This window comes from Hemicordylus capensis, chromosome 3 (genome assembly GCF_027244095.1).
Source record: "Hemicordylus capensis ecotype Gifberg chromosome 3, rHemCap1.1.pri, whole genome shotgun sequence".
NCBI lineage: Eukaryota > Metazoa > Chordata > Lepidosauria > Squamata > Cordylidae > Hemicordylus > Hemicordylus capensis.
Genome location: NC_069659.1, coordinates 92,991,802 through 93,005,353, shown reverse-complemented (window position 1 = coordinate 93,005,353; position 13,552 = coordinate 92,991,802). Strand labels below are relative to the sequence as shown.

The following is a 13,552-nucleotide window of genomic DNA, read 5'->3' as shown; positions in this document are numbered from 1 at the left end:
TTACCACCAAATATACCACGTGTTGTCTATGTGCGAAGGGCGGAGCTTCAGAGCACTTTGAGGAGCTTGAAATCTTTCTGCAGGGACTATTGCACAAGTGCAAAGCCAACATATATTCATTCATTCATTCATTCATTCATTCACATTGTGAATGATATCAGATCAACAAAAGTTACAGGTAAGCAACATGTTTTTCATACATTACAGATGACAGTGGCTGTAACCACTGCTGCTTGCCGTTATCCTCCACCTTCCTCTACAAGAATATGTGAACCAGGTCCTTCTCCAGGATGATCTCTGCATATGCAGAGGTGTTACTCATGAGATTTCTCATATTTAATTGGGAAAGAAATGGTACATATGAGGCCTCTTGTGCAATTAGGTGATGTGCAAGAGTTGTGTGGTAGGCAGTAATCTTTACTATTCAAGAGGTTCCACTGCCATCTTAAAACTGGATTGAGACAGCCATGATGGTTAAGGGAGGCATGGTATGAATCAAGAAGGCTATCTCACCACCTGCTGATTTAAAGGATGGGTTGAACAGTTGAGGGTATTAGAACTTAACAGCCAAAACACTGGCTGCAGGCATCGTCTGAAGTATCATGGAGTGTTTTTAACTTGTGCTAACATTTCTGAATTTCATATCACAAAAGTAATTCTTCTTTATGCTTCGGGAAGTATGTATGAATTTGATTAGTGGCTGTTGTTTGAAGCATTTTGTGTGTTATATTTCTTGTTATATATGTGCATAACTGAGAACTCATGAAAGATAGAAACCTGAACACTATGCTTACATTTTGTATGTTACATAATATTTTATAAAATTATGCCAAGGTTCATAAGTGGCAGCAGAGATGGAACAGCTCGAATCTGGCGATTCCAGCAAACTGAATGGAAGAGTATTTTGTTGGACATGGCTGCCAAATTACCTGGGTAGGTACAGTGTATATCACTTGTTGATGATGCTGTCAATGTGACAATGAAATTTCCCATATGTCTGTATTTTGGAGGAACCTTCTGAGTGCTGTTTTGAAATTAAAGCGCCCCCACGTGTGCAATGCATAATACTGTGCATAATAGTGTGAAAGTGCTAAACTTGTTTGTACTTGAAAATATAGACTTGTATCTGGATTCTCTGATAGGGATTCTCATCACACGAGGGGTGTAATTTAATGGATCTTTCCTCTCCAAATATTGTGCCTCCTGAATATTTCCTCCTGAGGTTAGGGAGACCCTCAGGAGCAGATATGTGTCACAGGAAAGGAACTGGAGAGGAAAGAAGATAGAAAAAACCAACTTCTCCCCATTCAGTTGAAAGTTCTTCTGCTTGTGAGACAGGTTTTGGATACAATTTGTGACCCTTATTGTATAATTGATTGTAGCAAAAGCCATACCTGTGTGTTTTTGTTACATATTCATCTTTTCTATAAATAGATTCCTACTATAGTCTTATACTCATTTGGATAATTTTCTTACATTTCTGATGGTTCTAGGTCTAATTTTTATTTGATGTAACAAATTACTTTAAGAGCTATCCTAAATGCTACTTTTTGCCAAGGCTTTAAATGTATACTTAAATAAAGCTTTCAAAACTTTAAAGTATTAAAATGGTTCACTTTCTTTGGAATAGCTGTTTGTGCTCAGAAGAGGACAAATTTATGAAGCCCAAAGTGACCATGATCGCTTGGAGTAAAAATGACAGCTTGGTGGTTACTGCTGTGAACAATCATCTGCTGAAAGTATGGAATTCTTATACCGGACAGCTCCTTCATGATCTTGCAGTATGTATTGCATTGTATTTCTAAAACACTTTCTTTATTCAACGATCTAGAATGCTGAAGAAAGTGATGCTTAATATAAAATTTGATCAATACTGTATGTTCAGGATTGCATCTTTGATTTCTCCACTCGGTCAGTAAAATTAGAATTCCAACTATCTTCAAAATACATACAATATACTTATCTATTCTTCTGTTCAAAAGGGACATGCAGATGAAGTATTCGTTTTGGAACCTCATCCATTTGATTCCAGGATTATGTTGTCTGCAGGCCATGATGGTAATATCTTTATCTGGGATATAACAAAAGGCATTCAAATGAAACATTATTTTAACATGGTAAGCTTTTACTTTTTTCCTTTCTAGCAATTTGTGGTGTTTGCTTTTTCTGTTTGATAGCATATTTACCCACTGGTTTGATCATATAAAATGCACTTTACTGCTATAAAACAGTAGATGAATCAGATTTTACAAGAGTTATAAAAGTCAGATTTACAATCAGATTTTCTGCAATATTCTTCTTAAACAATTGCCTTTTAATGTTTGCTGTAAAAATCTTGAATGTTTCAGTAGCTCTCCCATTGATGTCACATTTTCTAGTAGTTTTTCTATGTACAAATCAAGTGAGTAGCGGCCGGTGACCACTGCTCCAAAGGGGACAACGAGAGCGGGAAAATACCACTTTATACAGTGGCCAATTTGCCCGCCGCTCATACACGAAATACTCTATGGTGCGGAGGCACCTGACCTGGTGTCCTGCAAGCAGACTGCCCTGCCTCCGCTGCTCAGTTGGCCTCCATGCATATGCAGAAACCATTTGAGAGGTTAGTATGGCACAAACCTGCCATACGAACCCTTCAAATGGTCTCCGTGCATGCATGGAGACCAACTGAAAAATGGGTGAAGGGCAGCCTGCCTGCGAGATGCTGGGTCGAGTGCCTCTGCCCTGTAGAGCAATTTGTACGAGTGGTGGGTAAGTTTGCCACTGTTTAAAGCAGTATTTTCCTGCACTTACTGGCTGCTCCTGCATCAAATTATAGAATTAAGACCCAAATAGAATGAATGGCTAATGCTGTTGTCTGCATTATGATGCAATTGCTACTGTTAACAAAGAACATACGTGCTCTAACAGGAACTACTTGTCAGCTGATTTCTTGACAGAATACTTTAAATTCTCTTTGTTTCAAATCAGATTGAAGGACAAGGGCATGGTGCTGTCTTTGACTGCAAGTTTTCATCAGACGGGCAACACTTTGCCTGTACAGATTCTCATGGACATCTCTTGATATTTGGCTTTGGTTGTAACAAACCTTATGAAAAGGTATTCCTAACTTTTCAGATTAATAGTATCTCTTTCAGTCAGCATTACCAATAAAATTAGAAATATTATTAAATATATACTACTGTATTTAATATTAAGCTTTTGCTTCCCTTGTGCTTGTATCTTCTGCATCATGTGTATAGCTTAGGCATGCAAACTTTGATCAACTAAAGCTTTCCTTTTCTTTCTAGATTCCCGATCAGATGTTCTTCCACACTGATTATCGACCACTGATTCGAGATTCTAACAATTATGTCCTAGATGAGCAGACTCAACAGGCCCCTCATCTCATGCCCCCACCATTCTTAGTAGATGTAGATGGAAACCCTCATCCAACAAAATACCAGCGGCTGGTGCCAGGGCGAGAGAATTGTGCAGATGAACATCTCATTCCTCAGTTGGGATACATAGCAACAAGTATGAATGACAGTTATTTATTGCTATTATGCCTTTCAACAAAAATATATTTGTCGTGATTCACTGTATAATCACTCTAGTGGGTAATGCGCCTGCACAGTAGACTTGCAAATGGAATACTCAAGCTCCTCATGACACTCCAGCTCAGCCTATCATGCTCAGCGTGACCATTAAGTTTGATGGTTACAGCACCTTTCCAACTGCTGTTGCTTTGTCCTCTTCGGGTCTCCTCAGTTAAGCTTGGTTCTTTGTTTTTTCCCTAGTAAATAGATTACTAGAATAGATTACTGATTTTTTTTGTTTTCCAGCCTTGACCAACTTGCCTGTCTTCTGACGTCCCTTTTCTAAATGGACATTGAGAAACCTTTTTAAAAGTGTGCTGCATGTAGTGCAAAATTTCCTACCACTGATGACCATGATCTATGCTTTATTTGCTTAGGGGAGGACCATAAAACAAGTGTTCGTAAAAATTTGTGTTCCGTTCTCCTGTCAGACAAAAAAGAGTAGGGAGCTATGTCTATGAGCTACATCATATGTTCAGACTCATCATCCTGAAGAGATTGACCATGGGTTCAAATTTGCCCTGGGTTAGCTGCAGCAGCTGACAATTAGCCTGTTTAGAGCAGGCCTGCTCAACTTCAGCCCTCTTGCAGATGTTGGCCTACAACCACCATAATCCCTGGCTATTGGCCACTATGGCAGGGGATTATGGGAGTTGTAGTCTAAAAACAGCTGCACGGCCTAAGTTCAGCAGGCCTGCTCTAAACAGGCTAATTGTCAGCTGCTGCAGCTAACCCATGGCAAATTTAGGCATGTTATTAAGGCCCATGCTGAAAAATTTGGCCCATTCAGTACCGTCAACTCAGTGTCAGTGACGGAGAGTCTTCCCTCGATAATGAGGTCAAGTGGGAAAGCCCACAAAGACTACTGCAGTAATACTACTGTATCCGCTTCCTGTGACAAGCTAGATAGTCACCCACTAGTGTGATTACACAGCGGATCATGATGAACAGGTTGATTACCTGTAACTGATTATCTTTGAATGGTTCACATGACCTTCCCATCTGTCCCCACTGTAGTAATGTACCTCGCCAGTTTCTGTTATCTTATTAGTAATTGAAGGACTGTTCAACTGGGCAGTTGTCCAGGAACCAAGTGTTAGATGTTCTAACTACCATACTTAACAGTCATGCTGAGCATGATTGGTGGGGCTGGAGCACCATGAGGATCTTGAGTATTCTAACCATGAGGCTACTGTACAGGTGCACTACCCACTAGTGTGATTGTACGTGGATCATGCAAAGATCACCAGTTACAGGTAAGCAACCTATTTTTCTCAAAGCTCTTTAAACAGCAATGAGAAAATTGTTCTGAAAAAGAAATCACAAATACTCCAGCACAACAGCTCTGGAGCAATGCTGTACTGGGCTGAAGAGAGACAGTTGCTTTCCCTGGGCTAAAATATAAAAGAACCACTACTTTAAAAGGTGGCTCTTTGCTCGGTTAGCCTGGGATAAGGTCTAGTTTTAGTTCTAGGTCTAATTTTGGTATCGTCAAAACACAACAAAATGTGAAAAGTCATGTAAATCCATACTATAGTTTAAAGTTACTGGGTTGTCCTAGATTTATATGGTTGGTGTGTAATAATATCTATTATGGCTTGTTCAACACAAGCTCGTATTGGACTTTTCTGTGCAAATTGCTGGTTGACTATATTGTTCCCTAATGCTGGGTGGTAGTAGAAAGAGTTTAACTTGGATCAAGTCTCAAAGTGAATATAGGGTGGATTTATACCCAATGTGACACCTGCGGTTCACATGAGCTCCCGTGGTGCCAGGAGCACACACTCTGTGTCCCATCCTCTCATGGATGCCTACTGTGTTCATAGGTTACAATATGCGGAGACTGGTTGTGATGTACAAACCCACCAATCTCCATATATTCTAACCTATTTGCTGCAGGGAACCTGAGATATGGAGTGAGTGACAGACCTCGAGCTCCCTGCAGCAGGTAGGTCAGAGTATATTGAGATGGGTCAGTATGTGCATCATAATCAGTGTTGGCATATTATAACCTACAAATGCAGTAGGTGTGCACACAGGATTGAATTGGGGGTTGCACATATCGTAGGTGCTGCATTGCCTCTGGCTAATAAACCCACCTATATAATCAGTCTGCCTAGCAGATACCTAACGTTGGGATTTAAAGTGGCACACCCACCCAAAACTGTCCTAATTTTTCATGGTTTTTGCAAATTAATGGGATGAGCACTTGTTTCCCTCCTATAAGGAGAAGTAATAGCCTGACTTATAGGATATGAGAACAAGCAAACAAGATTGCAAAGCATTTTGTGCTGTGTAAATTAACAATATTCTGTTCAATATTCTGTTGGTATGTTTTGATGAGAACAGGTTCAGCATTTTAACAATTGTCATTAATTCTGGGATTAAATATATAATAGATCTGCATTTTAAATTTTGCAAGGTGATGGAGAGGTTGTGGAGCAAGTAATAGGTCAGCAAACGGCTGAGCAGGATGAACAAGGTCTAGAGCCCAACATACTTGATGGTATGATTAGACAATTACAGCAACAGCAAGACCAAAGAACTGGCACTGATCAAGACGTTCTTCCACATGGACCACAAAACGGAGAAGAAATGCCTAGAAGCGGTCAGTGCTCAGTAAATGAAAAATATTAACTTCTGCTTTTTTTACGTCTCTCTTCTTAGTATGGAAACAGTTTGCATACTGATAGACTTTACTAAGAGCTTGGTGCCTCGTTGCTGAGAAGGCTAAGTGCCAATTCGGATATTATTTAGTAGGTCTGTGCTTTCGGGGACAAAGCAGAATAATATGCACCATCATGTTGGTATGCTTGGAGGTAGCTGCTCACAGCACAGCTGTCTCTGTGCAGGACTGTGCACTTCTGGTGGAGGGGAGGGTGGGTCTCTGATGGGCAGTAGAGCCCTGTACCACCCCAGTGACAGATGGGATGCACACAGTGAAGATATGCATGGGGAGCGCTGGCAGGAGTAATACTTGGAAAGCACTCAGAAGGCCTAACTCTCTCAGTGCTCTCTGTGTGCCATTCCAGCAGTCACTTGCGCAGTATGGGGCTCTGCTTCCTGCAAAGGAGCAAGTGCATGCACGTGCACTCACTCACTCACTCGCTCTGTGCCTCACGGCATGAAGACAAGCACCCTACACCTACACGATGGTGCAGATTGATTTGGCTTTGGCACTGCTGAAGCACAGGCCTACTACTTAGTCTCCCACAAACCCCTCCTCATTTGAATGAAAAAACCCTAATTCAGTTTTCAGATATAACTCTTAAATCCATTCTGACCTGCTACTACAGGACAGAGATGGATAAGGAATCTGTATTGTTAAGCCATAAGATCTGGTGCGTGATCCATTGAGCTCCAATAGAAATGGGTTATGCTTTTGCGCATAAGGCTCTCGGTGTGGAGTGCCACAGCTCCTCTTGGTGTTTCTGCCCCCACCCCATGTGGCTACTATTTAAGGCGGGAAGAATGCCAATGTTCCAGTTTCTGGACAACTGCCGTAGCAATTGGTCACTCAGTTACTGCAGTTCCTCGTTCTGGTTCTTCCTTCTATGGCGAGTTCCAAAAAAAAAAAGGGAAAAAAAGCGGCTTGATATTTCTGGTACTTTGACCTACGGACTTAGACTGATGAAAATTATGGATTCCCCTAAAATGAAAGAAAAATGGAAAAAAACCTTTCAAACCCTGCGCACATTGTGAGGCGAAATTGCCCTCTCAAGATGGGCACAACTTACGTTTAATTTGCCTTGGGGAGGGCCATAATACCTCGACATGCAGGATATGCATGTTGTTTCCCAAACAAATAAGGCGCAACAAAGAGCTCCATTTATATATGGCCTTGTACGACGCTTTTAGCGCTCCTCCCCCACTCTGTCAACATCTTCAGAAAGAGCGGCAGTGTCTTCTAAATTCCCTGGCCTGAGGACTGAAGCTCATGCTCAGTCTAAATCCTCGGCGTCCTTCAAATCTCCTCGCCCTCTGACAAAAAATTTGAGAGAAAGAGCAGTTGAGGAGGAATCAAATGAGCCCACAAAAAAAGGCAGAGGACTTCAAACTTCGGAAAGCTCCATATCTGTCGGACCTCCAAGATGTTGTCATCATCTCGGTATCAAGGCCCTTGACCCCAGGATTGCTGATTGCAGTATTCTCTTCAACTTTGGAGGCTCCATCGACATTTAGATGTCCGATATGCGTGGACTGCCAAGACTTTTCAACACCAACTATGTCGGTATCGATGCAAGTCCAATGTGCTATGACACTGGGACTGTTGGGGCCGAAGCCTTTAACACAGAAACTACCAACATCAGTCTTACAGGCTTCAGTGTTGAAGATGCTGTCACCTAGACCAACAGAGGTTACTGCTTCGGTGTCGAGAAAAACATCTGAGTCAATAATTGCTTCAATTTCACCAACTACAACACTGATCCAATCCCCTTCACCAGTGATCCTGGATATGCCTTCTTGCCAGACTCCAGATGGGTCACCCTGAGACAGCAACAGTGGTCCCTCTAGTGTTTTTTTTGTCTCTCTGTATAATGAGTTTTGTTCTGGGTGGTAGTATCAAGGCACTGTGTGTGCACATGCATTCAGGGTGAGGCCTTCCTAATTCAACCTGAGTGGGATCTAAAATTAACTGAACGGACATCAGAAAACTTGTGAGCGTGTGCATGTCTTAGAGGAAACAGTGGACACCAGGAGCCTATTACGTTTGAAGTAGAAGACAATGACATGGGGGAGGGCGATGGGGATTTGGATTCCTCCACAGCACAATCTTTATTGGCAACATTGGATTCTAATCCTAGCACCCTTCCACTGCTACCTTTAAGGGGTTTCCTGACACGGGGTACAACAGACTCCAACTGTCTCTCAGATCTTGACACTTCCATCAACCTCTCAGGCAAGAGTGCCAGTCTGCTATGCCCTGGCAGCTGCACACTTGGCAATTGCTTTAAAAAAAAAATTATTAAGAAGTGAACCAAATAAGACAGAGACAAATCACTATAAAGACAATATGAAACCAATCATTTTTCATAATAAAAAACCTCATTTTCCTAATTAATTACATCAATAAAGAGAAATTATCCAGAACAAGATAAAGCAAAAGAAATTCAGACTCTTAAAATTGTAAAATCTAATCTGATCAGATTCTTGTAAACTACATATCAAAAACACTATGTCAAATCCAGAAAATGGGAACAAAGTTTGACTTTAACAGATATTATAATTTATAAAGGGTTCCCAAACAGACATGAATGATTCAGTAGACATACCATGTACATAAGCTGAGACTTTTGAAATTGAAGCATAGTTCCACACTTTCAAAAACCAATCGTTTAAGGAAGGGATTTCCAAAATACGCCAACTAGATGCATATATAATCCTAGCCGCTGTAATCATATATAAAAACAATTCGTTTGATTTGGTGGGAATATAAGGTTTTATCATACTTAAAAGAAAGATTTCTGGAAGGAATAGAATCTTAACTTCTAAGATTTGTTCAATTTTCATATGAATTTGTTTCCAAAACTTTTGAACTTTACCGCAACTCCACCACATATGGTAAAATGAACCTAAATGTGAGTTACATTTCCAACATTTCTTAGAGAAAGAATCATCTATTTTATTAATAGTCAAAGGAGTTATATACCATCTGAAGAACATCTTATACCAGTTTTCCCTTAGATTGGTACACAAAGTAAATTTCATATTCTTTTTCCATTGGTATTCCCAATCAGAGAAATCAATCGATCTATTAAAGCTCCGCATCCATTTTATCATACATTCTTTTATCTGCTCAGTCTCTGTTTCATACTTCAGTAATAGTTTATACATTCTGCCTAATAAATGATCAGTGTTTCGGGTGATTAATTCTTCAAATTCAGTCAACTTTCTAAGTTTCCCACCCTGTAACTGTAACTCTTTCCAAACTATTGAGCTGATCCGAGCTTGTTGGAACCAGGATGCTTGAGTTGTTTGCCCAAAAGAAACTGATTTGTCCAGAGCTAAATATTGGGCCAAACTTTGTAAGAAGTAAAGACTGCCTTGCCAAAAATTATACTTAGAAGAAAATTCTTCTTCATGGAAAAAAACATTCAGTATAGAGGCCAAAGGTGATAATCTAGGACTTATTCTTTTCTGATATTTATCCCAGACATAAAAAAGACTGTGTTGGATAGTATGTTGTCTCTCCAAATCTTTCCTTGAACCAGAAATCCATAAGTAATTATGCAGTCCTCTAGTAAGACCAAGTTCCTCCACACTTGTCAATTGCAATGAGTTGGCATGCCTGCGGATTCTTGCATTACTCTGCATCAACAACTCAAGTAGGCTAGGCCAACATTCCCCAGGGTTTTCTTATAACTCTCAAGAAGATAGGCCCTGGAAGCCAACGTTTTTTGAGAGTCAAAACTCTCTGACTGCTGCATATGTCCTGACAGCTGGGGATGCCACTGCATCCACCCAGACTGAAAAGGCATCTACTAAAGGGCTTGCAACCTAGACAATACCACTGTCACGGCCACAGGTAATTAAGCCAATAATGGCTTCGAAACAGACTCGAGTTTATGATCAGACAGGTGACATCTACTGAGATACAGATTCACCTCTTAATGCCAGCATTTCACTCTCCTTGATCGCCTCCTCACCAAGATCCAATCCCAGATTCCTCTCCAACAAGGTCTGAAAGCCATCATGTGTCCTCAGATTTTGAGTTGGATCTGGAAGCATCCTGCCACCCTTAAATCAGGAGCGATGGCTTGCTAGACTTGAAAGATGCTTATTTTCACATTGAAATTCGAGAGCTACACAGAAATTTCCTGAGATTCACATTGGGCAACTCGATTTATCAATACAATGTTTCTACTTTTTGGCCTATGTATGCCCCCACCCCCTGCATTTTCACCAAGTGCATGGCTGTGACTGTTGCATCCCTCAGGACCAGGGGCATGGCAATATACCTATACTAGACAATTGGCTACTAGCTCCAAGAAGCAGAAAAGAGTTAATTTCTCAAATAAAGTATCTATTGCACCTGCTACAGAATCTTGGAATAGACATGAACTGGAAGAAGTCCCACTTAAAGGAAAGGTGGTGCTGTCAAGTCAGTGTTGAAGCCTGGCAACCACAGAGCCGTGTGGTTTTCTTGGTAGACTACAAGAGTGGTTTCACCAGAGAAACACCCTTCCCGCCTCTCCCTTTCCTGAGTTAAAAATCCACTCAGCCTTGCAAAATGCAAAGAACAAAAAGAAAAGAAACTTTATTCAAATGCTACAGACTGCTTCGGTCTGAGGCTCTCAGCTTTTAGTTACAGGTAAAAAAAACCTCATTGGTTTCAAGAATACTTCAAAAAGCACCCCAGATGATATTGGGGTGGCACACTTTTAAAAATCGTGCTTATCCAATTGCAAAGAACATTGATGTAAGAAAATACAAAAGCACTTTCAAAAGCTTACAGATAAATCATCATAGAACAATATCAGAGATTTATAAAGCACACAAAATATAAGCTTCTAATTCAAAATCTGACTGACAGACTGTTCCCTAGGCTGAATCTCCTCTTTCTTGAAAACTCACCCTTCATCTGATGAGAATCGAGCTGCTTGCAATTCTGTCTTTCAAGGATCTGCAGTTCCTTCTACAGCTGTCTTCCATGGCCACACATCCTGCCCTCACCCCCAGCCTGCTTCTTTCTAAAAAAGAAACTCTTCTCTTCTTCCCAATTATCTCTAAGTCCCACCCATCTGGTATGTTAATTGGCTGATCCCTGGAGTTCATCAGCCTGTCAGTCAGAACAGGGTTCACTTTTGGTTAACTCTTTAGAAGGAACTGGTCAGTGACTGATCACTACAGGTGATGACAGATGCTTCTATGACAGGCTGGAGATGCCACAGCAATGGAAAAATAGTCCAGGGACAGTAGAATTCTCAGCAAAAGAGACTCCATATTAATTTCCTGGAGCTCCTGGAGGTATTTCAAGCAATGAAGGCATTCCTGCCAATGCTCCGAGGCAACATGGTGTAACTCCAGTTAGATAACACCACTGTGATTGCCTATTTCAACAGGCAAGGGGGGACTGTATCCATATTTCTCTGTGCCTTAAGCATCCAAATCTGGCACCAGTGCATTCGAAATCAGGTCCATCCTCAGCCATGCCCATCAATGGGATGGACAGTGTGCTGGCGGATGACTTGAGCCGTTCATTTACCTGGGTGAGTCAGCACGAGTGGGAAATAAACCAAAAATACATATCACTGGTCTTCAGAACCTTGGATCTATCCAGGATAGATCTATTTGTAACTTCACTCAACACAAAGTGCAAGAAATTCTTCTCAGGAGCCGGGCACGACCCATGATCTCTGGGGGATACATTCCAAATGGACTGGACCCAAGACCTTGTCGACATACACTGTTCTGCTCATAAGGAGGATGGTTGCAAAACTACTGATTTGTCAAGCAGCATGTATTCTGATAACATAGTGGTGGCCAAGACAGCCTTAGTTTCCACTGCTTCTCAGACTGTCCAACCACAGTTACAGAAGGCTTCCTCAGTTTCCACATCTTCTGTCTCATGAGGACAGTCAGGTGCTGCACCTGGACCTGGCCACGTTGAAACTAACAGCTTGGAGCATAGGCTACTAAATGACATTATGCTGAACCACAGAAAACCTTCCATTAGCAAGTGGAAAGGTTTCAGATCTATGCATGTTCAAAGAGTTATCACCCTCTTAAGGCATCTGTCAGACAAGTGCTACTATACTATATAACTTCTCTGAAGTCAGCTGGCTTATCCAATGCATTTATCAAGGTGCATTTAGCAGCTATCTTAGCCAAACATCTGGGTTGGGATGGGAAATCTGTCTTCTCCCACTCCAGCTGCAAGAGCTTCCTAAAAGGTCTAAACAATTAATATCCACCAATAAGACAACCTATAGAACAGTGGAGCATTTCCTTAGTGCTCTCTGCCTTCACAGAAAACCCACTTGAACCAATGTCTTCACTGGATCTAAAATTGGCGTCTTCTAAAGACAGCATTCTTAGTGGCAATCACTACCACTCAGAGAGTCAGCAGCATTGTTCATGGATAAATCATACACAAGTTTTGCTGACAAAGTATTGCTATGTACAGATGAGTTCTTCCTACCTAAGGTAGTGTTGGATTGTCACCTCAACCAAGACGTTGTGTTACCTACCTTCTTCAAGTCTCCAGCCACTCCTCTGCACTCGCTAGACGTTGGGCAGGACCAAGTCTATATGGAAAACCAAGAGACTGCTTATCTCATATAAAGGGAAGTTACAAGGCCACTGCATTTCAAGACAACGCTTATCCCACTGGCTGGTGGAGCTTATCTTTCTAAAATATAAACATCAAAAGGTGAACCCACCAAAGACAATTAGGGCACATTTTACCAGGGCCTGTGCAACATCGGCTGCCCATTTGTCTGGCATATCCTTCAAGGACATCTGCAAAGCCACAACCTGGTTATCAGAGTTGCCTTTTATTAGACGTTATGCCACTGAATTGTGCTCTGCAGTGGATGCTGGTTTTGGGAGAGGTGTTCTTAAAAGGGTGTTGCAATAACTACTGTTCCCTCACCTGTAACTGATGATCTGGTATTGATCCGTTGACATCCATTAGACCAGGCCTGCTCAACTTAGGCCCTCCAGCTGTATTTGGACTACAACTCTGATAATCCCCAGCCGCAGTGGCCAATAGCCAGGGATTATGGGAGTTGTAGGCCAACATCTGCAGGAGGGCTGAAGTTGAGCAGCCCTGCATTAGATCCTCCCAGACCTCCCCACTGCAGTAGTTCAAGTCCCCATAATAGAACTCACTTGTCTCTTGCTGCAAGAATGGTCGCCTGCTCTGGAGTTTGTCCAGGAATTGGAACGCTGGCTTTCTTCCTGCCTTAAATAGAAGTCACATGGGGCAGGCCAGAAACACCACAAGGACCTGTGGCACTCCACACCAAGAG

At 41.6% G+C, this 13,552-nt stretch overlaps 1 protein-coding gene across 6 annotated transcripts in view; it reads left to right on the top strand.

Annotated features, from left to right (window-relative positions):
* The window catches only part of BRWD1 (bromodomain and WD repeat domain containing 1), a 137,269-nt gene that overhangs the window by 61,243 nt on the left and 62,474 nt on the right, over positions 1–13,552 (top strand). For all 6 annotated transcript variants that reach the window (XR_008320365.1, XM_053312931.1, XM_053312930.1 and 3 more), the window contains 6 exons: positions 835–933; positions 1,631–1,781; positions 1,983–2,117; positions 2,971–3,099; positions 3,291–3,516; positions 6,001–6,186. Coding sequence is in view for 5 of the 6 variants with exons in the window: in XM_053312931.1 (XP_053168906.1) it covers positions 835–933; positions 1,631–1,781; positions 1,983–2,117; positions 2,971–3,099; positions 3,291–3,516; positions 6,001–6,186 (926 nt within the window). In the remaining variant the exon portion in view is untranslated. The remainder of the gene's footprint in view (positions 1–834; positions 934–1,630; positions 1,782–1,982; positions 2,118–2,970; positions 3,100–3,290; positions 3,517–6,000; positions 6,187–13,552) is intronic.